The sequence below is a fragment of the Xiphophorus couchianus genome, chromosome 7, assembly GCF_001444195.1.
Source record: "Xiphophorus couchianus chromosome 7, X_couchianus-1.0, whole genome shotgun sequence".
Classification (NCBI taxonomy): Eukaryota; Metazoa; Chordata; class Actinopteri; order Cyprinodontiformes; family Poeciliidae; genus Xiphophorus; species Xiphophorus couchianus.
In genome coordinates, this window is record NC_040234.1 from 10,278,590 (window position 1) to 10,304,064 (window position 25,475).

At 38.1% G+C, this 25,475-nt stretch overlaps 4 protein-coding genes across 15 annotated transcripts in view; 2 read left to right on the top strand and 2 right to left on the bottom strand.

Moving 5' to 3' along the window:
* Positions 1-15: 15 nt before the first annotated feature.
* LOC114148192 (uncharacterized) lies at positions 16-4,845 on the bottom strand. Its single transcript, XM_028023263.1, has 3 exons — positions 4,582-4,845; positions 2,668-2,810; positions 16-2,579 (listed from the first exon to the last, which is right to left on the bottom strand). The coding sequence occupies exons 1-3, from the start codon at positions 4,751-4,753 to the stop codon at positions 1,413-1,415; spliced, it is 1,482 nt and encodes a 493-aa protein (XP_027879064.1). The 5' UTR covers positions 4,754-4,845; the 3' UTR covers positions 16-1,412.
* Positions 4,846-5,381: 536 nt separating this feature from the next.
* On the bottom strand, positions 5,382-8,866 carry commd6 (COMM domain containing 6). Its single transcript, XM_028023265.1, has 7 exons — positions 8,699-8,866; positions 7,720-7,778; positions 7,345-7,410; positions 7,167-7,243; positions 6,856-7,024; positions 6,040-6,192; positions 5,382-5,945 (listed from the first exon to the last, which is right to left on the bottom strand). Exons 1-7 carry the CDS (start codon positions 8,721-8,723, stop codon positions 5,895-5,897), a joined length of 600 nt encoding a protein of 199 aa, XP_027879066.1. The 5' UTR covers positions 8,724-8,866; the 3' UTR covers positions 5,382-5,894.
* Positions 8,867-9,999: 1,133 nt separating this feature from the next.
* uchl3 (ubiquitin carboxyl-terminal esterase L3 (ubiquitin thiolesterase)) lies at positions 10,000-14,247 on the top strand. Its single transcript, XM_028023264.1, has 9 exons — positions 10,000-10,149; positions 10,349-10,360; positions 10,717-10,845; positions 11,000-11,156; positions 12,034-12,119; positions 12,239-12,286; positions 12,389-12,464; positions 13,423-13,481; positions 13,622-14,247. The coding sequence occupies exons 1-9, from the start codon at positions 10,108-10,110 to the stop codon at positions 13,709-13,711; spliced, it is 699 nt and encodes a 232-aa protein (XP_027879065.1). The 5' UTR covers positions 10,000-10,107; the 3' UTR covers positions 13,712-14,247.
* Positions 14,248-15,516: 1,269 nt separating this feature from the next.
* lmo7a (LIM domain 7a) overlaps positions 15,517-25,475 on the top strand; it is a 61,589-nt gene continuing 51,630 nt past the window's right edge. For 6 of the 12 annotated variants that reach the window (XM_028024095.1, XM_028024096.1, XM_028024093.1 and 3 more), the window contains exon 1: positions 15,520-16,186. In XM_028024095.1, the coding sequence (XP_027879896.1) occupies positions 16,115-16,186 (72 nt within the window). In that variant the 5' untranslated portion in view covers positions 15,520-16,114. Of the gene's footprint in view, positions 16,187-25,475 lie in introns of all 12 variants that reach the window. The other 6 variants (XM_028024092.1, XM_028024101.1, XM_028024102.1 and 3 more) reach the window with 4 other exon arrangements.

The following is a 25,475-nucleotide window of genomic DNA, read 5'->3' on the forward strand; positions in this document are numbered from 1 at the left end:
GAACCCAACACTGAGCAATAGGTAAAATTATTTATTTTTTTTCAATTTCAGCTAAGACAACAAAAAGTTTAACTTCTCAAAGCAATGAATCCGAGATCAAATACAAATTGATTTATATTTATGGAAGAGTGCTCAATTAAGATGATCCACCGATAGAGGAATAGGCCTGTAACAGTTAAAAAAAAAGAAAACAAAAGAATGTTAAAAATAGTGTTTATTTACATACATGAAAAAAATGGGAAAATTCTACATTTTTAATACAGTACCCAAGCTCCAAACCTACATTAATAAAGTCAAAGTAAACAGACATTATGTTTTTTATTGCTAAATTGTTCAGGCCTCAGTGGAATACAATATATCCTTCAAAATGTACAAATTACTTGTGTCTGCACACAATCCTGGCCAATAGAGCTGACTCTGATTCCTAAATGAGGAGCAAATTGTCCAAGTTTGGCAAATATGGATGATCCAGCTGATAAAAACAGTGACTATGTTTGCTTTCAAGCAGAGTGAGGCATTTGCTGTAAGAAACCCTGAAAAGAAAAACAGATGAAACTGTGCCTTGTTCATTAACAAGGTGCAGGATAAAACAGGCACAAGTTTTTAAAATATGAGCCTCAATCAGGAATAGACCTAAATAAACCTGGAATGGTGAGAAAGAGAGTAAAGCAGAAAACAAGGGAGAAAAATGATATTATTCTATGATGTGAAGAGCAGCATGAGCAGGAGATCTGTTCCCACAACGACCAGCTGCTTAAGATGTCCCATCTCTATTGGCTGTGACCTGAGCACAGTGCAAGCCCCAAAGACTGAATGGTAAATGACACATAATTATATAGCACTTTATCTAATCCAGAAGACCACAAAACACTTTACACAACATCCAGTCACTCACTGATGGTGGTGAGCTTCGTTGTAGCTACAGAAAATGGCTGACACAAATGGAGCAGGGATTTGAACATGCATCCTATCGGTTGCAACCAAACTCCTACCTCCTGACCCACTGTCGCCTCAGTACAAAGGAAAGAAAAAAACAACAAAAAAAAACGGTGACATAAATTAATATTTGTGGTTCCAGCTTGATTCAAATGTGAAAAAATTCAAAAATGTATGAATATGTTCACATCCACACCTGTCAAGTCTCCCGATTTGGCCGAGAAACTGGCGTTTTTATCGCCCTTTCCTGCCGTGCTCCCGTATTATTATTTTCCCGTAAATAATAATACGCTGTTATGTCAGTCTACATAATTAGTCTCGGACGGCGACATTTCCCGTTTTCTCAAGCCCAGAACTTGACAGGTATGTTCACATCACTGTGATGCAGGGATCATTGAGATGTAACATACCTAAAGTATCCTTTGCCAAGTACCAGCTTGGAAAACCTACAAAGTGGAGGAGTTTCTGGGGTCAATCTAATTACACGGCCTCACAGAGTTACATATATTGCAGAGGCCACAAGTGACTCTCATAATTTTATCAAGCGTTGACATCTTTACCGCTTGATCCGTGAGTAAGAACTTGATAGGAAAGGTGCTCCGTAAAATTGGGTATTTTTGCATTAGGTTGCCCAGAGCTCGGTCCATATTTATTCTAACTGATAAAAGTTTTTTACCTTCTGTGATTTCCCCATGCGGCAGCTGTTTGACACCTTTTGTGATGACAGGAACTATCAACCTCGCACCACGTAGTGCAACAATATCTTCAATATTAAACCCTTTGTTTGCAAGAACAGCATCTCCTGGAGCAAGATTGTTCAGGTAGCCACAGCTCTCCGTTACCAGCCGATCGGACGTACGGCCAGCCCATCCTTTGGATATAAAATTAATGAAACCTTGTGGCGTTACTGAAATTAAATACTTCATTGTATTGTGACTTTTATAATGTGAACTGTTTATGGTTTTGGTTTCAAGGTATGAAGGTCCTTCAGTTAATACCTCAAAACAGTCCAGTATCGAAACGCAATCAGGATATGTAGCTTTAAAAAGTTGGGGCATTGTACTTTTTATTTGATCTCTTTCTGGCCAAAATACAGTAGAAGGAACTAATTTGATATTTAAAAAGGTGATCACGTCAGAAAATGTTTTTGCAACTGTGCTGTAGTGAACTCTGAAAACATATGATAGGTATAGCATACTGACATTAAGTCTTAGCTTCATTAATGTCAATAAGCATTTGTGAAATGGCGATAAGGCCGAGTTTGGTTTCCGTAAACAAGGCATGATCAAATCCATGATGGTCATAAATGAGACAAATGTCGGTAAACCTGTGTAAACCTTTGTTTTTTCATCATTATCTTTAAACGATTCCTCAGAGAGGTCCATGATCTTTAGCTGATCAGTCAGCAGTTGTTTTTCTGAAGTCAACTTTTGAACTGCGGATGTCAAAGTGTCGACATCTGCACCGCTCAGGTCAGTCTGAGCTTCCACACCCGTTTCTTCTTCCTCTTCCCCAGGCAGATCTGCTTGACAAACCTCTTCGTTGTACAGGTCAACGTCTTCCCCATTGTCATCCACTGTCCCACTGTTTGGTCCAGTCCCAGAAAGATCCAGCAGTGCAGTTGCAGCACTTATTATTTCAGTCTGAAATGCAACGCCAGCATTTAGACATTTTCATAACTTATGGCGACGATTTAAAATCAAACTTTTTTATTTGATGCATTTCCCGTACCTGATTAGATTTGGTGCGACTCTTCTTCGTAGGTTCCTCGCTGTAGCTTGCTTCTCTTTTTATGACTCTCCTTTCAGCGGTTGGGGTATGCGCAAAAAGAGAGGGTACATAATCCGGAGACAGAGGGTTGTTGCTTTTTTGCCCTGGAAGTGATGGCAGAAATTAAGCATTTGTGGACACAATCAAAAGTAACGTCCAATTTACTCATTCAGTTAAAATACCACTAATCAGGATTGTCAGGACACAAACCTTAAGAATCTACTAGATTCCAATTTTTCATATGTTGTGTCGAACCGGGTTTCCCTGGTTCGACATGTTTACCCACTAGTTGTGGTTCTACACATTTACAATGATGTATTAAGTCTGGGGTGCATTCAAGCAAATACACTGAATTATCCATACTGGGCAAACTCCAAAATGCTTACGTTTTTAAACATCTCAGCGAGGTTTTTTTTTCAGATTGCTATAAAATAAGATTATTGGCTATTTCTTGGAGGCATTGGTTTTAGTAAATTATAAAAACACCACAGTTTTATGTGAGTCGCTAAGTTAAATCATGTAAATGGTAAAAAATGAAACCATTGCTTAAACGTTTAACAAGGTCTTTCTCTTAACCCCAATTGGAGGAAAAATCAACAGTTTGGGGAAGTTACATTGCAAAGTTTGGGAGTGTGTTACTTTACAACTTACAATAGTTTTTTCTTAGTATTTTTTTTTCTAAAATTCTTGGTTTTTCTCTGTCTACATCTCTTTGAGCTGTCAGATGAAAGAGAGTTATACTCCTGTCATACTATTCCCGTATCTGTGTTTCAATTTAATTGCATAGAAAGATAAAGTGCTATAAGAAAGTAAAGCCCCTGCATCACATTCCCACATATTTGTCTCTCCAGCATACACAATTTGATAACCGAATGCATCGTGCTCCCGTTATTTTATTGAACATGTTTTACTGTCTGCTGTAAGTGTGTCACTGACATATTTTAGCATCAACAAAGAGTTAGTGCTAAACAAAGTCGATTCATGTAACAGCGATGACTAAATATTACCTAATCTCATGCTATATTATGCTGTCTGACAGCTGAGTCCCTCAACTTGGGTTGGTGAATGCTTCAAACTGAAAGTGAAATCTACATCTTGACCTACTTTTTGATTTGGCTGAGAAATTACTTATCTCTTTGGTGCATATATAGACTATTTTGATATAAAGACAAAATTGTCTTTATGCTTTGGCCATTTCTTGGAGGCAAGATATGGCCTCCATATCTAAAATATAAAAATATTTTAGATCAAATATAAAATTGATATAAAATAATCTGATCCCATACCTCTGATCACAACATAAATGGACTAATGTTAATCAAGGTAGATCAAAAGACAAATAGGACTTTATTATCAAACTATTACATTATTAATAATTAACTTGAATACTTAAGGATGCTGCTGCAGAAGTGTGTCATAATTAAAACAGGTGCTTTAGATGCTATTAATAAAAAACCTGCAGAAACTTTAGTATAATAATATTTTAAACATAACATTTTAAAATGTGTAACAGAAGATATTAGGTGTGAGTTTTGAACGTAAAACTGATCAATAACTCAAGAAGTACTGTACAATATTGTATTGACATTTGACGGCAAGAACATTTGTTAAAATATTCCTACAGATACCATAGTGAACACAGTGTACAACGTGAGGTTATCGGCCCTGAGCACAAAACGCGGTGCAGAGGCGCCATGGCGTGAGAGCAGTGCAGAGCTGCTGAGGAGGTAACTAGACGGTGGAACCAGACTCGACACAACACCCGTAACCCAGACGGTTAGTGAAAGCAACGTATAGATAAAATTATAAGCCAGCGAGTTAACTAAATCAATCCAGCAGTATGATAAAAATATACACGTAGACTGGTATATCTACCCGAGATGAAATGTTTACTGCATATTCTGGAGTAGTCGGTGGGATTCCAGTTTCGGCGGCACACTGCTTGCACCCATAAAGTCCTCCTCTCTGGGTCTTTAGGAAAGCGGTAAAATGACAAGTCTTTTCTGTCTGATCGATTACAGCAGCCGACAGCGACACAGCAAGCCATTTCGTCTTCCTAAGACTTGTTCTTTATCTTCCAGCGCGTGTTGTTAAACAACAGAAAAAGGTATCCAATGGATATCCAAAATGGCGACTTAGGTCACGTGACTTGTGGTGTGATGACGTCGATACTGAATACATTTGGACTTTTTTCGACTTTTAAAGACCTTTAAAAGTCTTATATGAAACAAAGTAGAGAAATAGAAAATCTGAAATCCGAATACGAAAGCTTCTAATTTATTTCTCTCCAAATTAGCTCTTTTGTTTGGCTTTGTTATTGGAATATTTAAAAAAAGAAAAGTCCGTCTAAAATTGACAAACCTGCACGTTTCTGATTCAGATTTAATATGCCGAGTCGTTATTTTCCGTCTGCTTTGGTTAAAATATTTTTTTTAACTTTTGTAATTTCTTACTCATTTTTATGGATCACAATATTTCACAAGTCCAAACATTAAATTAAACATTAAACATACCAACTTCCCCAATGCAGTGATTCAGGGCAACTTCTCTGTTCTGAATGCTTAGGCACACAACAAATTATTTTAAAAACTACAAATATTAGGTTTTTAAAAATACTATGTGGTACCCACATTTAACAAGGACCATTAAATGTATTTTTAAATACAAATGCATAATAAATGGAACAACCACTTTATTATTTGTAAAGTGCATAATGGGTTACACAGAGAATTTCAATGAAGGCATCAAAACTGACAGAAAAAGCATACATAAAATGATGCAACAGTCATTTAACTTTAATAGAAATACACAAATTGATATTTATGGCCAGAGTGCACAAATAAAAATATATTAGTCATAAACCAGTCACATTATGGACACATAACAGATGTTGCAAAACTAAGCAAACCACTCAGTGTTTTGCAAAAGAAGCAATAGGATAAATTACATAACCCTAAAAACTGCCTTTTTCAGCTGTTCTTATCTTAAAGGGCTTCAAATGCATCACGCAAGAGCTTATACAACCTGCAGAAAGAGACAAGCTGAGAGCTGACATTTACAGTAAGCCATGTCGACATTTTAAGACACCTGGCAAGAAAAAGAAAAGAAACAAAACAAAGATGTCAAGCTGTTCCTTCTTTCACTTTTACATAAACTGGTACTAACTGCACACTTTGGCTTTCTCGCCATCATACAGTCTCCATAATCGCTGCCATCTCCTTGAACTGCTTGTGAAAATTCTTAAGAGGCAAAAGCAAAAAAAGAAGAAAATCAGTGTCTGAATAATTCAGTTAGAATTAATATAGATCAAAGTCAATGTCGACTAACACCAACCTGGAACTGTGGAATGGTCATCTCGAAAGCCCTCTGGCAGATCTGTCCAGAGGGCTCGACGATCTTCAGCAGCAGAGACACGTATGGGGAGTTTAGAGACCGGCATGTGTCTGAACTCACCGCCATCCCCAGCTTCCACTGCATGTCCACAAGCTACAGCGTACACACAAATTAAATCTATACTGATTATCAGGACACATTTGGATATGTATTCATACCCTTTTAAGCTTAAGCTTGATCTCAAATTGTCACATTAAACCATAAAGTTCTGTTTGTTTTATTTGGGGTTTTACATGACAGACAAAGAAGTGCGTGATTCTGAAAATGGAAGAAGTGATACATGGTTGTTCAACTTCACTGACACGCCAGGCAAGGTCTGGAATAATCAGAGAAGCACCCAAGAGACCCTTGCTATACGTGAGGGAGCTGCAAAGATCTACAGCTTGGGTGGAACAATTTGTGGACACAACTGTTAGATACACACTCACAAACGTGGTGTTTATGAAAGAGAGAAGAAAAATGTTTTGTTTTTTTTTGACAAAACGTGAGAAGAACCAAAGGTAGTTTTACAAAAATATTACCTCAAACATCCATCTCTGTGTAATTAATCTATATGTTTGATTTATGATAAAGTTCCTAAAACAAATGGGCTGTGCAATAATATTCTAAATTACTGAATGGGTCTGTGATTTGAAATGCATCGTTTATACATATTTAGTACATAGAATCACAATAAGAAAGACTGGAGTTTGTTTTTGGACTGTGACCAAATGTAAGCAGTTCTTTAGATGGAAATGCTCCTAAGTTTGTGCGTACCTGACCGATGCTCAGCATGGACTGTACTTCCTGCTGAGCACGGACCGAGGCACCATGTTCACTCCACAACGTGTGCAAGATCTGAAGAGAAGCTTTGGACCATTTGCTGCTGCTTTCCTCCAGTTTGGACACAAGTTCGTCTGCAGAGAAGTTGTTCTTTCCAGCTGACCTGGAGATATAAACACCTGTTGTTTCATCTGATAGCAGACTGATGTGCTCCTCTGTGTATGATTTGACATTTTGATTTGCTAAATAAAGACAAAATTAGCACTCTGCATCCAGTGAGGAAAAAAAAACACGAATAATACTACCTGAATGTCAACAGAAGAAATCTGGTAATACCCTGGACAGCTTCATGATCAATTGTTACCCCGGCCCTCTGAAGTCTCTGTACAGATGATAAACATTTAAAGAAAATCAAGAAACAACTGGGGAAGACAGTTTAGAGGTTGTTTGGGGGGAAAAAGAAAGAAAGAAATCTTGACTCACAAGATCAATTTCAGCTGAATCTACTCCACTGGTTTGGCCTTGAAGATATGTCAGAATGTGCTGAGACTGTGAAGATTAAAAGATTTGCAGTTTAACCGTTCCAAAACCACATCCTGAGTGGTTTGTGCAGAAGGCGGCTGACATAAAAAAAAAAATCAATATTACTCAACTCTGTTTACATCCTACTGTTATCAAGGCAGACACATTATGCAGCAAATCATACCAGACATGTTAGAGTCTCCTCGCTTTTACTCGCCGCATTTGAGAAGTTGCATGTGTGCCAGTAGACGTCAACGATACGATGAAGAAATTACAAGTGTGCCGTTTCCCTTCACACCCAGAAATTAACTTAATAAGATGTTTCATATTACTTACTGTTTCGGTTAACACATATGGAGGCAAGCTGCAGATTTTGTCTACAGCTCTGCTGATGCCTGAAATTACAAAAGAACAGCTCCACATAAGGACAACTGCATTAATTATGACATAACTTACCATCTTTTCCCATTGCTTCAAGTGTCAGAAATTCTTGCAATCTTTTAAATTGATCACTTTTTAAATTTGGCTGCTTTTTATTTTGTCTTGTTCTTGTGCTTAACCATGACTGCATGTTGTACAAATTGTACTTCAAATGAGCAGAGGATATGAACAAAAGTCCACAAAAAGAACAAATCAGAACTAATGTATCAAGAAGCACTCGAACATACTGCCACCATGAGCAGCACGATTCGAGAGAACTTTCATTGCATTTCAAATTGGGTCATCTTGTTTATTTTTCATAGATGGTTCTTATCAAATTGAAACAAATTGTGTTTTAGTAACAACCTGCTACTACAAAAGTGCCTAAAGATCCAGTTTATAGCAGGACTTGATGCAATCTGGTGGCTTCCTTAGAAGTAACACTTACCCACTTAACATCATAAGCCAAATTGAATTTGACTGAACTGCAACAGAATCTGTCTATATGACTGGCTTATAATGGATAAATTTATTTATACATTTCTATATAATTGGGTACATTTTTTAACTTTTTGTCTTGTAAAGTACTTTGACAAGACATTTGTTGTTGACAGGCGCTATATTAACATAATGCAAAAGAATGAAACAAGGAAAAGCTTAGAGTAAATAACATAAACTGTGTCAGTTTTCTGTCTTGTAAATAAATGGAAGTGTTCTAGTGTATCTATATCCCCATTGTTTTGTATCGATGTATGGCTGAAATCAAAGTTGAGATCCAAGTGAGTGTTTCTATTCAGTCGGGAAAAAATAGCTCCTGTCATTTTATTCTGAAACATTACAACCGAGATCCTACAAGTCTGTCACTGTTTCTATTTATCTCAGTAGTAAAACTCACCGTGTGATTCCTCTGCCGCTGGCATCGTTGTTTCACAGTAAAATGCACGGTTTAAATTAAGAAGCTTTTTAAAGTCTAAACCTTTCTGTGTTTGTTTTCAATGAGGTACTGAAAACATAGCAAAATGCACACTGCTGCTTCCCTGATGATTCTTCTTGTATGTTTAACTACATTAAAAACTGCACCGCGCCATCTGCTGCACGGGAGTACTACGACACAGGAAAATCCGCAATACTTCACTGAAAATGTTATTACTCTGTTTCTCGACGAAAACAAATATAAACTTTTGGTTTCACTTCAACCATGGGGCTGCCCAGTAAATTAGAATATAATTGAAAGGCTATTTAACTACTCAATTCAAAAAGTGAAACTCAGACAGTTTTCTGTTCATTCTTTTTATTATGACTTACAGCTATTGAAAATAAAATATTCAATTTATCAGAGAATTGCATAAGACTAACAAAAAAAGGTTTAGAATACAAAAAATGTCCTAGATCCACAGATCTGGGATGGGGGCCTGGTACAGCTGCTCAACAAGCAGTCATTGAAAAACAAGGCTTAGTGCTAAAGAAAGACTTCAGGGAACCAAGAAGCAAATCTCATTCAAGAATTTGTGGAGACTGTGTCTGAAGTCAGCCCTTCAAGAGACGGCAGGTATTGACATAACCTGTATGTTTCCTGCAACTATCTCATTCAACAAGAAGCTCTGACTGGCCAACAAACTCTTCTGACATAAGAATTATATAAAACGTATAGAGTTTTGAGCAGAGGAAGAAGAGAGACGCAAGACACAACAATGCAGACGGGCTGAAGGCCGCGATTGGTCTTTAAAGCATTAAAGCTGCCACGTTCAATATGGCGGCAGCGTTGACGTACGATGCTGCCTCTACTACTCAAAGCTTCTACACGACACTTGAGCTAATCCTTAGCGCCCCCGTCTGGTAGCGAATGGGTATGAGCCACACACGAAAAGACATCCAATAAACTATATAATTTTTTTTCCATGTACAATGTTAAAAACAATCGTGACTAATTAACTTGAATAATTTATGAAAAATAAGGCATAAAACCGAGGCATCTCTACAAGCGAGCAACGCCCAAATTCTGGAATGATCCACCGTAAGGTTCAGAAAGGGGGTGTTAAACAAAAATATCTTTAATTTTACTGGAATAGTAGCCATTAAATGTCAGTAGAAATCCAACTATATTAATATAAAGAACATAAAATTCGGAATCTTCTTAAATAACGTGTTTGTTGTGAGCTAAAACAATCGATCCACCCCGGTGACTCGCCTCCGGGTCAATGTGCACGGATTAGACACGGAAGCGACTCGCAGCTGTCAAACAGGTCTTTCTAAATCAGACTCAGCTCGCAGTTAGCAGCAGCATATCATCAAACTACACATAAAATGGACTCTCCACGCTGGCTGCCTCTGGAGTCCAATCCAGAAGTATGTACCCCATCGGGTATTTTCACAGTTACAAGGTTTTATTCAAGCCATTCATTCTAAAGCGTGTGAGCACTAGCTACTGTGCTGGCTAGCTGTAAGAACAAAAGCTGAGACCGGTGTAGGGGCTCTGCTAATAAATCATATTTATTCACCAATTTCTCTTTCTCTCTTTTATTATTATTATTTTTTTTTTTTGCAGGTCATGACCAAGGTAAGCTCTTTTTGGTTCTATTTAACGGTAGTGCTTAAAATAAAGGGTTGCAAATAGTGTTTAAATGTGCAAGGCCCACGCCACAATGATGCTACATTTACAGTATTGTTGTCATAAAACAATTTTTTTTAAAATCGCTGGTAATGCGGTTAAAAAAAATACAGCAGTGGATGTCCAAACTTAGGAAAACATGTTTAAATAAATTAACTGTAAAAAGCCTTTCTGGTTCCACAACCTTAATATATGTCTGCAAGCCCAGAAATATACTTTTTGGAGGGAGGGGGAGTGGGTTTGGTATTTTCAACCAGATTATGTCAGTGTATCTTATTGTGCATGCTAATTTACTCTGTATCTAGTTTGTCAGCTGTTTGGGCATGAAGCCATCTTGGCAGTTTGGGGACGTTTACGGGTTGGAACCAGAGCTTCTGAACTTGGTACCAAGACCAGTGTGTGCAGTGCTGCTCCTCTTCCCTGTAACAGAGAAGGTATGACATATTTATCCAGTTAGCAAACACATAGACGCTTTTGATTTTTAGGTGTCTATAGTTTATGTGCCATTAATGAATGTTGACCAGAAATATTGATGATCGTTTATATATTTCTTGTCTCTCTGCTGCTTTTTTTTTTTCTTGTGTCCAGTATGAGGCGTTTAAGCAAGAAGAGGAGGAGAGACTGAAAGGCCAGGGGCATGGAGTCTCCCCTGACATATACTTTATCAAGCAAACTATTGGGAACGCCTGTGGAACAATCGGATTAATTCACGCAGTGGCTAACAACCAGGCACACCTGCAGTTTGGTGAGTTTTAACTACATGTGAATCACATTGGAGTGAAAAGTAGAACTGAACAAAAAGCAGGCAATTCACCTGGATCTGCTCACATTTTGTTGCACTACAACGGCAAACCTTAGTGTATTTAGCGGAGAGTTTAGATGAACATGAAGTGGTGCATAGCTGTAAGGTGAAAGAAACCTTTGTGGTATAACAACAAGATTTGCACAATAATAAACATTCTGTAAAAATATGTAATGGTAATAGTAAGCATTTCAGTATTTAACACCATTTGTGTGAATATAAAAATGTTCCGTTGGAAAAAAAAGAGAATATTTCCATTGTACGGTAGTCAGAAATAAAACAGTTAAACTGACAGCTGATTCAATACAGAAAACTGAACATTAAAAACAGTTTTGCCTAATCTTCATGTTGCCCTGATTAAATCAAACAATAAGAGAAAATTATAAAAGAAATGCCATATGCTTTATTTTTTCCTTCGCTCCATGTGTCCTGTCTTTCTTCCTTGTGTACTTATGGGCTTCCATTCTTCATACAAAGATACATACTTGGATCTTTTGTCCTCCCTTCTTTGTGCCCACTATTTGTTCAATTCCTGTCCTTCCTTCCATCAACCCTTACCTCCTCCTCTTTCCTCTCCTCCTTTCTTACTGTTTCTATTTTTTATTTTTTTGGTCATTGTCTTTAGTATTTTCTCTCTCTTGCTTTTATTAATTTAACTTAAAGATTGAGAACTTCGGAAAGTTGCATCTGTAAAAATCTGGAATTTTTCCATAAATGTTTAGGAACCTTGACCATAGTAATAAGCAGTATAGTTTAAATCTAATCTTGTATTTAAAAGTGAGTAATCCTGTTCCGTTTCTATTTTGCTCCTTCTTCACAGAGGCCGACTCTCCCCTTAAGAAGTTCCTTGAACAAACGGCAAAAATGACCCCACAGGAAAGGGCCACGTTTCTGGAAAAAGACGAGGTAGGACGAAGCTGAAGAGAGCATGGATGGACATTAATTTTGGAAACAAACCTGAAGGGACTGTAAAGGAGAAAAGTCAAATGACTGAAGTAGTTTTTTTGTTCAATTGTTTCCTCCAGAGCATACGTGTCACACATGAATCTAGCGCACAGGAGGGACAAACTGAGGTTTGGAGTAACTTTAAGTTCATTTGTAACAGTAATTTGCACTGAATTTGACATGCATATACACAAATTAACCTCAACGAATTAATTTCTTGTCTGACATAGGCCCCGAGTTTAGATGAAAAAGTCAATCTGCATTTTGTAGCTTTTGTGAACATCGGAGGACAGTTATACGAACTAGGTGAGTTCACCCCCCAAACCCCTAAATGCAGCAGCATGTCATACATTTTCATTGCAGTTTGTCACACTACAGCGCCCTACACAGGTACTTGCATGTACAAACTTTACTGTAAGTTTATTGTAAGTTTGTATTAAACTTACAATAAGTTTAATACAAACTTATTGTAAGTTTGTATTAAAACTTACAATAAGTTGTAAGTTTTAATAAACTTACAACTTACAATAAAGTCATGTTTCTTTCAAGCTTACAAAGTCTCTCGGTGAAATATTTAGAAAGGTCTGACTGTTAATTTGAGTTCATTTGTTTAGTTGGGCAAAAGAATCCCGTAAAATCATGGAGCCAAAGTTTGATACAGTAAAACTGATGCTTCAGTTCGTAACTTTTAAGTAGACCAGAGCCCCTAAGAGCTTTTATGCAATAATCCTTAACCTCCTTGTTCTGTAGGGAACAAATATGACGTTTCACAAGTAGGGCTGCACCGATAAATCGGCTCTGATTTTCTGTCATTTTGGGACATCGGTTGATCTCCCAAAACAATCTTCTTTGTCTCTGAAAAGGATCTGAAAATCAGCCACTGTTCCTTTCTGTTATGTTGTGAGAGGGGGCTGGCAGACAGACCTGCCCACCAGGTCACGTCTGTAGGTGCATGGTTAACAATAGTCACCATACTGTTTACAACTCAGCAACTTTGTTGCTATATTTAGTAGGCAAACAAAAATCTGTATCAGCCAAAATCGGAATCGGCAGATCAGAATTGTTAAAGATTGACGATCACCTACAAAACTGCAATTGGTTCACCTCTATAGAAAAGATAAGCATACGTGGTATTCAAGTAAGACTGGTGTTTACTGAAACAACCGAAGAAATAAGAAAATATCCACTTCCCGAAATGTATACACATATCTGCAGCCATGGTGATAATTAAAAGGTTTAAAGCAACAATTAATTTCATACATAGATGGAGGGAAGCCTTTCCCTATTGTCCATGGAAAAACTACAGAAGATACGCTCCTTGAGGTAAGATATTGCTAAACCCAATTACATATAAAGTTCACTTTTAGTTTTTATTATTACTTTTAGTTATTTATTTATAATGCTGGATAGTGAGAGTTTCCCTTAAATCTGTGGCAGTAAATGGTTCTGCTTGTGTGTTCCAGGACGCTGTAGAAGTTTGTAAGGTTTTCATGGCTCGCGACCCTCAGGAAGTCCGTTTCACCATCATCGCTCTGTCCAAAGACTCGTTCTGAGAAAGCTCTTTTTTCTTTTGTGTTTTTTTTTTCGACCCCAGAAAGCAAAGAAAACATTACTGCCAAACATTCTGAAGTGCTGAATATATTATAAAACACAGTTGTTGTTGTTTTTTTCTCACAATGTTATAGCTAGTAAATCTTAAACTAAAAAAATACCAGGGATCAGAAATCTGCATCGCTGCCTTGGATTATAGTTTTGCTTAATCTGTTTGTTTGAGGCTCTTTTTTGGGTGAACATTTAACTGCACTTATTCACTGTTTATTTTATCGTGTTTGGGTTTATTTTTGACAATTACTTCAATCACATCATGGAGATGATTGGTGCAGACACATTTTAAAATGCTTTAATTTCATTCTCTCAAAACACTTAACGGATGATGATGTTTCTTGAATTAATGCGTTATGAACCTCTTTAACAAAGATGACTGACTGTAACAAAGATAACAAACATCTAGTCTGAACTTGCGGGTGAACGGTGCCTACATTTTTGTTTAATTATGAGTTTGTCAAATAAAGGGCAAATTTAATAAGCACTTTTTTGTGTGTCCTTAGTTCATCCATGGACTGTGTCTTTATTATTCTGTTTATCTTCAAGTTTACATATAGTTTCTACTAAAATTAGCTCCCACATTAAATTAGGTTTAATATAAAAACTCCAAAAATGTTGTGGTTGTAAAAAGAAAAAAAAAACTGCAAGAGGCAGGTTTTATTTTTAGCTCTTATTACTATATACCCATCAAATGATTCAACCCTCTGAATAGATTTCTTCTAAGGACAAATCAGGGTGTAGTCTCAGACATACCTGATGCTGCCAATCAAGATGCCTGTTTTAGAAATCTGGCTTAGTCGTGAGAATTATCTGAAAGGTTTAAGGGAAAATTATTGCATTGACAAAATGACACAAACGGACAACAAAGACTCTAAATGTTGATGATCCTAGAGATATTCAAAGTAGGCAAGCTTAAAGATAAAGGAACATCGACTATGCCTCCAGGATGTGGCATAACTGACAAAAGTCCAAGAGAAGTCTCTAATTGGCTCACTGTGGTATGAATTGGCATACAAGGTTATAAGATTATGTTCTGTGAATACAGCAGTATCTGTAGAGGAGGAGGACGTACTGTCATATGGTCAGATCAGATGAGGTCAAAATAAAACCTGTTTTTATTACAGTCTTCTTTTGCCATGTTTGGAGGAAGGAGAATTAGTACAACCTCAAGAACACCATTCCAACCGTGAAGCATGGGAATGGCTCCATCATGCTTTGGATGGTGATTTTCTGCAAAGGGAACAGGGCTAGTGTGTTGTTACCCAGTCTCCACACCCGGACCTATTAAAACGTTGTTGGATTGAGCTGAAACTCCGGGTTTCCCAGCAACAGCCCGGAATCCTGAAATATCTGCAGAAGATCTGTATGGAGGAGTGAGCCAAAATTGTGTGCAAATCCGGTCAAGAACTACAGGAAATGTCTGACCTGTCTAATTGGGAGCAAAAGTTTCGCTACCACATTGTTTTCTATTGTATGAAATACTTACTTCATGCAAAAGAATGAACATTATTATTTTTATTCTGCCTCAGTTGAAGTGTACCTACGGTGAAAATGACTGACCTGTCCGTTCTTTGAAAGCGATGGATTAGTTTTCAGATCCTGTAATACTCAATTTCCTCCACTGAGTGGCGCTGTGAAAGCGCACGTCGCTTGGATCTTGATGGAGAGATCCGATGGCTGTCAGTTTTCGCAGGTGTTCAAACTTTTTTTTTTCTTTTTTTTTTGGTATTTTCTTCGAGGGCCATCAGTCTACAGCTTGTACAATTTTCTCTTCAACGATTTTTGCCCGAGAAGTCTATTTTCTCCTTCCTCCTCGCTTGAGGAAGAGGAAACTTCCGCACTTCTGATCTTTTGCGTGTTTTGTGTCGAAGCCCCCCTCCTTTGATGGTCTTTCTTGGGATGAAATCGGGCTTTCGTGTTTACCTGGAAGCCGCAGGGGCACGGGTAGATAATCGCCGGACCTTGCCTCTCAGTTGCCCCCTCCCTGCTGCAGGTCTGCAGCTCTAAATGCCCTAAACTCTGTGAGCTGACGAAGTCGAGCTCAGGAAGACTTTGAGGACTCTTTTGATCGGAGCTTTGAAGAAAAGAAGCGAGCCACAGGTGTGTCGGATGAAAGGACAGGTAAAGCTGCTGCAGCGGCAGGGTGATGCAGACGGAATGTACTAACCTCCTGTTCCACCTTGCATCCACCCTGCTGCAAAAGAACAATAGGAAACTTTTTTTTTTTTTTTTTTTTTTTTGCTGAACAAGAGGTGTGATTACGAGGTCACCTGTGTTTCTGGCTGTCCACGGGAAGACTTTTAAAGGCGATAGTTGTGATTGCATCTCATAACCTGGAGTGATAAGTCTAAATGATGGAGTGGCGTGAGCAGTCCTCCGTCAGCAGTGAGGAAGCATACTTGGAGGCGCAAAGATGGATCGAGGTAAGTCAAAGCTACCTGAGAATTGTTGTACTGAGGATGTTCTAACACTAGACGCTTTTATGCTGCGATATATTAGTGATACTATTCTGGAAAGCTCATTTGTTTCAGCAATTCTACTCAAAAAGTCAAAGTAATTTATATTCATGATGATATATTTTATGCATTTACTGCTATTCTTTTTTTTTTTTTGACGATTTAGGCTTATAGTTAATGACAGCCACAAAAGTCATTGCACAAGATCGTGTCCTTTAACACAGAAATTACATATTATTATGACATACAATTCTGAAGAAAACCATTGGTTTAACGTGAACTATTTGGCAGCGACGGTGAGCCCCAAAAGAAGAAGCTGCCTGTTAAGAGTCCTGTATCCAAACATGCTAATGGAAAATGCAGTGGAAGAAAAAAAGTGTGGTTTAAAAAAAAAAGAGGTGCAGCTGTGGAGTCACGGCTTCAAGAGCCTCCATACACAAATGGAGAACTTTGGGATACAACTGTTGCGTTAAGCCACTGTGTAATCAGAGGCAATAGTAGACGTGTCTCACCCTGGCTGGAGAGTAAAAAGACTGGACTATTGCTCGACGATCTAAAAGTCCTCTCTCAGATGAAAGTAAAGTATACATTTCATGTGGAAGTCAAGGTTCTAGAGTGTGGAGGAGGAAGAGTGGAAAGGCACCATATCCACGTTGCATGAGGTTAAGGGTGAAGCTTCCACTTTCAGTGATGGTTTGGACAGCCAGACAATCTCCAGTTGTTTGTCTACTGACAAGCTTTATGGCGATGATGAAGCTTGTCATCGCCATAAAGTGATGGCACTTTTCACCGGCCAGGCTTCCAAAACGACCAATATCTGCTTTAATGACAATGGTGACTGCTCCTGACTGGCCAACAAATTCTCCTGACCTAAATCCCATAGAAAATCTTTAGGGTGTTGTCACGAGGGACGATAAGTGACACCAGACCCAACAATGCAGAAGGCCTGATGGCTGTTATTAAAGCAGCCAGCAGGATTGCAGCGTGCATTTCACCTAACATGGGTTCACATTTAGCCAGAGGCACGCGTATGGTGGAAACTGGCTTCTTGTAAAGTGTTTCAGTGTCTTTTAGTGAGATTTAATGTTAAAAGTTCAGAAGTCTTAACATATATACAGGTTCATGCTGTTCCTTCTCAACAGGTGTACAATTTAACCAGTGAGATCTTGCTTCTGGAAAACAAAAGTACTTTCTCAGTGAACGGATGTCTTATCTTCTTAGAGAAAAGGTTACATTGTGTTGAACTCATTCCTCATTGCAGGCCTTGTCTTTCTTTAGATCTTGTCAAAACCTGCTCATCTGCTCCTCTGTTTTTAAGCTCCTGGGGCTTCAGGGTTACAGTTTCAAGCAGAAAAAGATACAGAAGCATTAAGAAAAAGTGCAGCTTGTCCCAGTCGCTGAGACGTTAACAAATAATTTGGTATATTCTTGGTCTGTTTTGATCTCACACCTTTTTCGTTTGAGAAATATTGATGGAAAAATTCTTAAAGCAGTTGCACATCATGCCATGCAAATTGTTTATGATCAATTCAGGAAATCGGCACTGTAGGATCACTGAAAATAACCGAAATAAAGAACGGCTAAGGTTTAGTAGTTTTCATGTTATTGGTTGATCAGTTGGATTATTTGATCCAGCAAAGCTTGCAGTCAATTTTTTCGCTAACATTCTCCTCTTAGCTTGTCAAGTGTGCTTTTGAAGTGGTTTGTAAGAGCCATGACTGTGGATGTTTATTGCAACTGGGACTATTTTGTGAAACAGACAGAATGTGCTAGGGCAGCTGAGCAGCAGTGTGTAGTAGGTGGACTTTTTTCCTTATGATTAGGAAAAGACCATTCACTCCAACACTTTCTTTGGCTGAAAATGGTGTCTAAACCATACAAATGGTATGATAGAAAAAAATGTTCTGTTTAAATCCTTGGAATACCTTAATAGTCAAAACACACTTCCCATTTCATGCAGTCAATACAATTTGACATATACCCTCTAAAATGCTAACAAATCTAAAATGTCACATTACATAAAGTTTCCACCCAACTTCTTGCCATGCTCTTTCTTATCATCTAATTAGGGAGCCATTTTTCTTCCCCCCTCAATTTGCAAATTCTCCTCCCAGAGTGGCGGCACCGACAAGAAGCTGCTCCATGACTGTAATTAAACAAATATTGTTCTAATTTCATGAAGGGGTGAATCTGAATGCTTTCAATGTGACATCAGCGTCTCTCCCATTCACACACTGGCCCATTGTAGTGGCTTTGCCGGACCGGGGTGGGGGCCGCAGCGCTCAGCTGAAGGCCGCAGTACAAGAAGGTGAAGGTAAAGGCCATGGAGCTGCTGGATGAAAAGAATGTGAGAGAGGGCTGGCACAGTGGAAATAAAAGAGCAACAACAAACCATACTCTGGCACTAGAGGAGCTGTTTTCCCCCCTCAAAGAGAAAGTTTTTGTTGCTGTTGGATTGTGCCTCTGAATGATTAACAAGCTGCTTGGCTTCACAGAGCTTTAAACCGAGGCATGTGTGCACTGCGAGGTTGGTGGTGGTGTTAAAAAATGAGACTAAATGGTCCGGAGCCTGTCACATGGACACGTTCCAGGATTTGCTGCCATGGCTGTGAACGTGGCCCCCTCAGAGGCAGTCGGCTGTCAGCGCAGGGCACGGGATTCTTCGACCACAGGGCTTGTTAGAATAATGGAAGCTCTTGTTAATTTAATAGAAAACTCTTCGAGTGTAACTGTTATGACGACCCTGAACAAGTGGTGGTGTTTGTGCAACTTATGGGTCAGAAGAGCAAGCATATGGCTGCTTGTAATGACAATTAGTGATAATAATAGTCTCCTTTCATTGAGATAGGTGTACTCTACTTCTGTTTGTTGTTTATTTTTTCAGGGATTTTATTTTTTTAGTATAAGCACTAAGATCGCCAAACTCCATTTTATGTTATACTTTGACCTGCTCGTACCAATTTTATCTTAGTTAAATTTCTCTTTAAGAGCTGTAATTATCAGCATCCATGTGTTTTTTTTCTTCTGGCTCTCTTGTAGTGAGAGGTTGTTTGTTTAAATGAGAAGAGGTGACAACGCGCTGTGAGAATAAGAAATGATACTTGTAAAATAGAAAATTTGTATTTTTAAATTTAATTATATATTTATGAAGTTGTCTTTCTTTTTAAACTGGTGTTAGCATCTTATATTAGCTATTAACAGGGCTAGCACAGCTGGCATTACATAATAAGCAGTCCCCGTGTGTATTCTCCACAGAATATAGATCATTACTTTAACTCTTGAGATATCCTGGACAGACAGAGCTCCAAAGGATTAAATAAAGCAGTTTGCTATACCTCTTTATCAGCTTTCTTGCTAGCATCTGAAAGTCTTGCTCTCTCACACTCTATTGGAGCCTGAACCGCAGATATGATTTGTCTTGTTTTTGAAAATAAGATTTTTTTTTCTCAACAGTTTCTTAAATCTGCATCCTCTGAAGGTATTATATCACTCCACTGATACTAAAACTAATGTTTGAGTCTTATTCATCTTGCACTATAGTGAAAGGTGTTGCCGACTGCACGATCTGCTAGCTGATAAGGTACACTTCTCTGATCATTAAAGAAGATTAGATTTTTGATTTTTCTTCCTGTCAGTGGTCAGGACCAATCAAGATGAAAACTGGATTGTCCCAGACAACCACTGATTTCTCAGCAAATGTATAGAAAATGTAATCCATCTTAAAATCTAACATGCAAAAGAACACACGTGCAAATTTTGGACCTAATTTTCTGTTTTTGTGATGTAAATATTTTAAGATATAAAACATTTTTAAATTTGTTTGAAGTGAAAGCAGGAGCACAATTCAGAACGTTGAAAATGCAAAAGAGATGGTCCGGCATGTCGGTTTTATCAGTTTGTCAGGTTACAATCAGATTGCTCACTACACTGACAAGAGTACTTTTCATTCAATTTCTACATTTAGCAGTGAGTTATTCTAATGCTTAGTACTTAAAATATATTAATATGTATATGTTTTTATATATAGGCACCCCAAGTTTTAATACATAGTAAGCTTTATGAAAATAAAATTAGAAAAAAAATCATACTGAGTACTGCAAGATCTTCAAAAAAATGTGGAAACTTATTTTATGAATATTAGAAAACCTTTATGCATGTTTAATAAACAATGTTGTGGAGCAGAACTGTTCTACTACAGAACCACACCCTACACTCTCATAAGTGTCATTAAAAATTATTTCATACCTTCACATTTTAAAATGTATCTGTAAAGTCTGAAATTGATTAGAAAAAAAAAATATTTTCTACACATTAGTCTGATGCACTTGTTTTTGTCCTGCAGCCAGTGTCAAAGGAAATACTTCACAGATGAAGGGAAAATTGATTTCCCTCCGTCAGTGTATCCATCTATTGTCTTCTGTTGTTCTCAGTGGGTGGGAACCCTGCAGTTGAGCTGGCTGAGAAAAAAATATCTGATTTCCTATCTAAGGTAATGATCAAAACATTCCATGAGAAACGGTGACAATATAGAGTGGGCCTGTATAGCAATACATTATTATTAAAATACACTCAAATCAAAGAATATTAACCCAAAAAACAGTAGATAGTATTTGCAGAATTTACTAAAAATCTCATGGCATATAAATCCCTTCGCAGCTGTAAGAAACAGCAGATCTTCAGGCAGAATTTTAGTTTGTTTTACTCTCAAAAATGCTCAAGATAGTCAAGAATAGAGTAGGTTTTCAAGAGCAATACAAGCTGGTGGATCTAGAATTCTGAGTTGTATAAAGTTTCCTTCCTGTCCATATTATGCAGGAAACGAGAGACTTACCCAAGAACCAGCGTTCTGCTTCTTAATGTTACAAGGACTTATTTTTATTGGCTGCTATTCCTAGAATTGGGAAAACAAAGGTACTACCAGATTTAATGGCGTCCCACGCGAATCTTTCTGTCACTACCCATGAAAACTGAATGGAAAGGAAATTTACAGCTCCTAAGCAATGTTTCCTGGACATTTTCCCGAATAAATCACAAAATATGTTTTGAATGGCTCTGCATTTGGAACAAGGTAGTATCAATCAAAACACTAAGATGTCCGAGTTGATCCGTCTTGGTGGACGTTTTTTTTTTTTTACTGGGTTTAGGGAATTAAATTATTAATAACTTGGAGAGGAAACAACTCTTCCTCTCTGGAGCTGATGTTGCTGTATTGTTTACCACCATAGAAGTTTTGAGTCTAGACTGGCCTTTTGTCACCCTGAATGTTCCCTTTTGACACTTTGGACATGAAGTAATTAGTAATTGCGTTCAGAATCATCAACATGAAAACAAGCCCTTGCACAGGAAGCCACTCACTTTGGTGTTAAACAGTTGTAGCTCCATTGTAGCAGCGGTGATATTAATGGATTCCACAGCTGAATTTTTGTTTTCAATTCAAACCCCAAAGCATGTGGAAAAATGTTCCCTCTGTTGACTCATACTTCTATGCTCGAGACACAAAGAATGTCAGGAACAATTAGTGGTTGAGTGCTACATCAGTAACCAGATTGGCCTTGGTGTCCTGTGTGAATAAACATGGACTCCTCAGACTCTTCATGCACTATCTGGCCCCCCGTTTGGTTTGCTGCTGTAAGAATTACTGTTCTTTGCAGAAGTATTCATATGCCTTGAACTTTTTTCCATGTTGTCATGTTACAACAATGAACTATGTGTCAGTCTACTATTTAAAATCCTTACCATCACAACAAAATAGCTTATCATTGTAAAGTGGACAGAAAAGAAGGCGTGGTTTTCAAAATACCTTAGAAAGCAAGACTCAACCTTTTCCCTGCATTTACAACTGCAAGTCTTTTGGGGTGAGTGTATACCAGCGTTGCCTGTCTATAGAAGCAGTTTTTGGCCATAAATAATAAAGCAAAATAGCTCTAGCTCAGTCCTATCATGATGGAGAGTTGACAGAGACTAACCAAGCCATTCCAACATATGGATGAGTTTCTGGTTGCTGACCTGGAACTTTTAGATGCAACTGGTCCAAAGCAGTTGAATGAAGTGGCTGGATTACTTACTTAGCCTGCATTCAAGTTCTAGATATTCCTGCTTATTCCTAATTATTCAATTCAAGTATTTTGAGCAGATCATCCTCTCAAAACCCATGAGGACTGGATTTTCGGACCCCCCAACCAAAGAATACAACTTCAGTCTCACCAAAGAGACAAATGCCTTCTTCCATCTAATCACTGTTTCCCATAAATGGTTTGTGTCACAATTCAAACTGAATTTCTCTAGGCTTTTTGTCCAGCAGATTTCAGAAGCACATAACCAATTGTTTTCCTGTTGAGTAATTTGGCCACCTGAGCAATGGTGGGTTTCTTTTACAGTTCCCCCAAAGCTACTATGTGTTTCTTGACAAAGGACGGACAGAGGGAAGGATTTTTTCCCTTCACTACTGCATAACACTTGGTATTGGTCTGGCACATTAAAACCAAATAAAATGCATTAAAGTCAGTTATTTGGAACATAATAAAATGTGGGAAAAGACGAAGGCATATACAAACTTTTGCGAGGCACAATTGTTTTGCTCGGACATCTGTCTTTACCCATGGTGAACCGGAACCATATCTCTGGAGCTTTCTGCATCGTAACTCAGTTGTTGATTCTGCTCCTATGTTTCGTCTCTGATAAAACCAGAGCGCCCGTCTGCCATTCCAGATCAGACCTGTTGATCTTGATGGTTGATAATATCTCTAATGATAGTGGAGCAGACTGGTTTCCTGTTACAGCACATCCAGCTTTGTGCCAGGGTGGTTCCCACACCTAATACCCTAATTGTCCTCTTTCAATCAGATTAGCCGATGTCACTTTTGATTAGAAAATGTGAGGGGAGAGCAACATCAAAGTAACACCCTGTGGAAAGAGGATGAAAGATGTAATGGTTCACACTGAGCTGTTTCCTCCTCTATTGTTTATTTGCATGCAAGTGAATCCCAGCAACTTGCCTGCGCATCCGTGGAACAGTAGGGGTCAGGATTTCATATGCTAAATGCACAACCTGGCTGACTACTGCAAGTTGCATAAGGTTGTTCTCACTCCTTATAAAATAATGGCTGCTCTCCGTGCCTCTCTCATCTTCCTGTTTGTCTTTTTTTTGTTGTCTGAGGGTTTAGTTTGGATAGTAATTTTGTGAATGATAAAGAAAGAAGCAGACTGAGCTGAAGTATTTCTTACCATGTAGCTCGATTCCACTGTGCAAAGACACAGAAGTAGGCAGTGGAAGTGTGAGAACTTTATTCTTGTTCATGTATCTTGGCATGGTCTAATTCTCTTGGAATGATAAGCATTTGAGGCCGTGGCCATCTCTGGTTACCCAGGGCGTGTTCTGAGGTGTAGCGCAAATTGTTTGAAGATAATAATAGTCACGTTTAAACGCCTTTAACTGTTTCGCTTTTTCCTGTCTTGTCCCTAATTATGTCCTGTACTTTACTTTGCAAGAGTTTGTCTCAAGCTTGCTTTAAAACATTTACATAATCCTTAATTGTAAATGCCAACAAGCCTGCTTATTTTTACAGTGTAATATAGAACACCCTTTTATAATATGCTTGAAACCTACTTTTTTAAGGACATTTATTTACTGATTTAAGTAAAGAGTGTTGTTGCATTTTGCTTTGATCCTTTTTGAGCTTTCTTGCAACACTTTGTTTTTACACCTAGCAATTCTGGTTTAAAACAAAAACAGAAATCACAAATCAAAACTTTTCTATTTCTAATTGACTGATAGGACGAAAGGGGGTAGACGTCAGCACACCTGTGTTACACCCCTGACTGACCATGGGAGGTAATCACAGGCCCACATCAGGTGGGAAAGTCTTTGCAGGGAAAGGGAGGGATGAAGTGAACACATATAGTTTCTTCGACTAAGCAGTCACAGGACTGGATAGTGCAAACAACACTAAGAAATGATTTGTAACAAGAAGAGCAAGAAGTTCTTGGATTCAAAGTAGAAGCATTAGCTCAGCCAATAACAGGATCGTTAAACTGAGTTCCTCTGCCAGTGTTGGTTTGAAGAGAAGGGAAGCCTTCTTTCCCTACCCCACACTTTATTTTTGCAATTTCACAGCATTGCAGGACACAGCTGAGTCCACTTGACTTCCTTGGCTCTATGTGTATTTTTGCAATAACATGAACATCACAGGAAGTGCGGAAGATTGAATTTAGCTGTAAAACACATGTCAAGCCACATTCTAAGCATGGAGGAGTCAACAAGCAGTCAGAAGCTACTTTTTAGAATCAGTCTGCATTGAACTCTGTCCGTCAATCCGTCTGCCTGTCATGGTACACAGGACACAAATAAAAGACATTTTAACACTTACTCTTCTATAAAAGCAAACATTGTGAAAGTAGTTATAAAAATAGATTGAATATTAGTCCATATTATCTCTGTGAATTAAAATTCCACCATTTCAAATGAGTGTTATGAAACTTTAATGTTTCGATTAGGGGTGCATCAATTGCAGTTTTCTGGCCAATCAATGATCTTTAAAAAAACTTTACCTGGTGATTCCGATATTGATTTTTTATTTCTCCAGATTTTAACCACAAATGTGTAGATATGACCTGATGTTTGTCAGAGTAAGTCAGGAGGGAGAAGAAAGTTTTCAGAACTTTGCAGAGGCACATGAGACAGATTTTATTTGTAAGTATTGGCTGATCCCAGATCTCCCAAAATTAAGCAAATCTGGTCCAATTTGTCGATACACCCTACATTTTAAAGTTCCCAACATATTTATGGACATTATTTATGTAGATATTAATACTATCACTTTTTATTTATCAATCTATTTGCAAATTCAAACATTGTTTTAGAAGCACAGTGTTGTATTGAAAGTATTGAGCAGGACTGCTGAGTAAATACAGTTTTTTTAGTCACTTTGTATTCAAGAGATCCAGATTTAGACTTTATTAGACCAGGAAGCATTTCAACAAAACACTGCAGGAATCAGGGAGTGGCTAACATCATGCACTTTGTTGCAAAACATAAAAAAATAATTGTGCCTTTTTTTTTTCCACATAAAAATGCTGCATGAAGGAGAAGCTGCACAGGAAATGTAGTAAATGCACGAATCGCTGTAGAAGTCCTGCATGTTTTTTTCAGTTGCTCCACTTCATATGTGCTTGTGTTTAAGGCTGCACGTCAGGCGTGCATGCAGTGACCGTGTTTGCTTACATAATGGTTCCTGGTGTTTCTGCAGCGGCGGTTTGA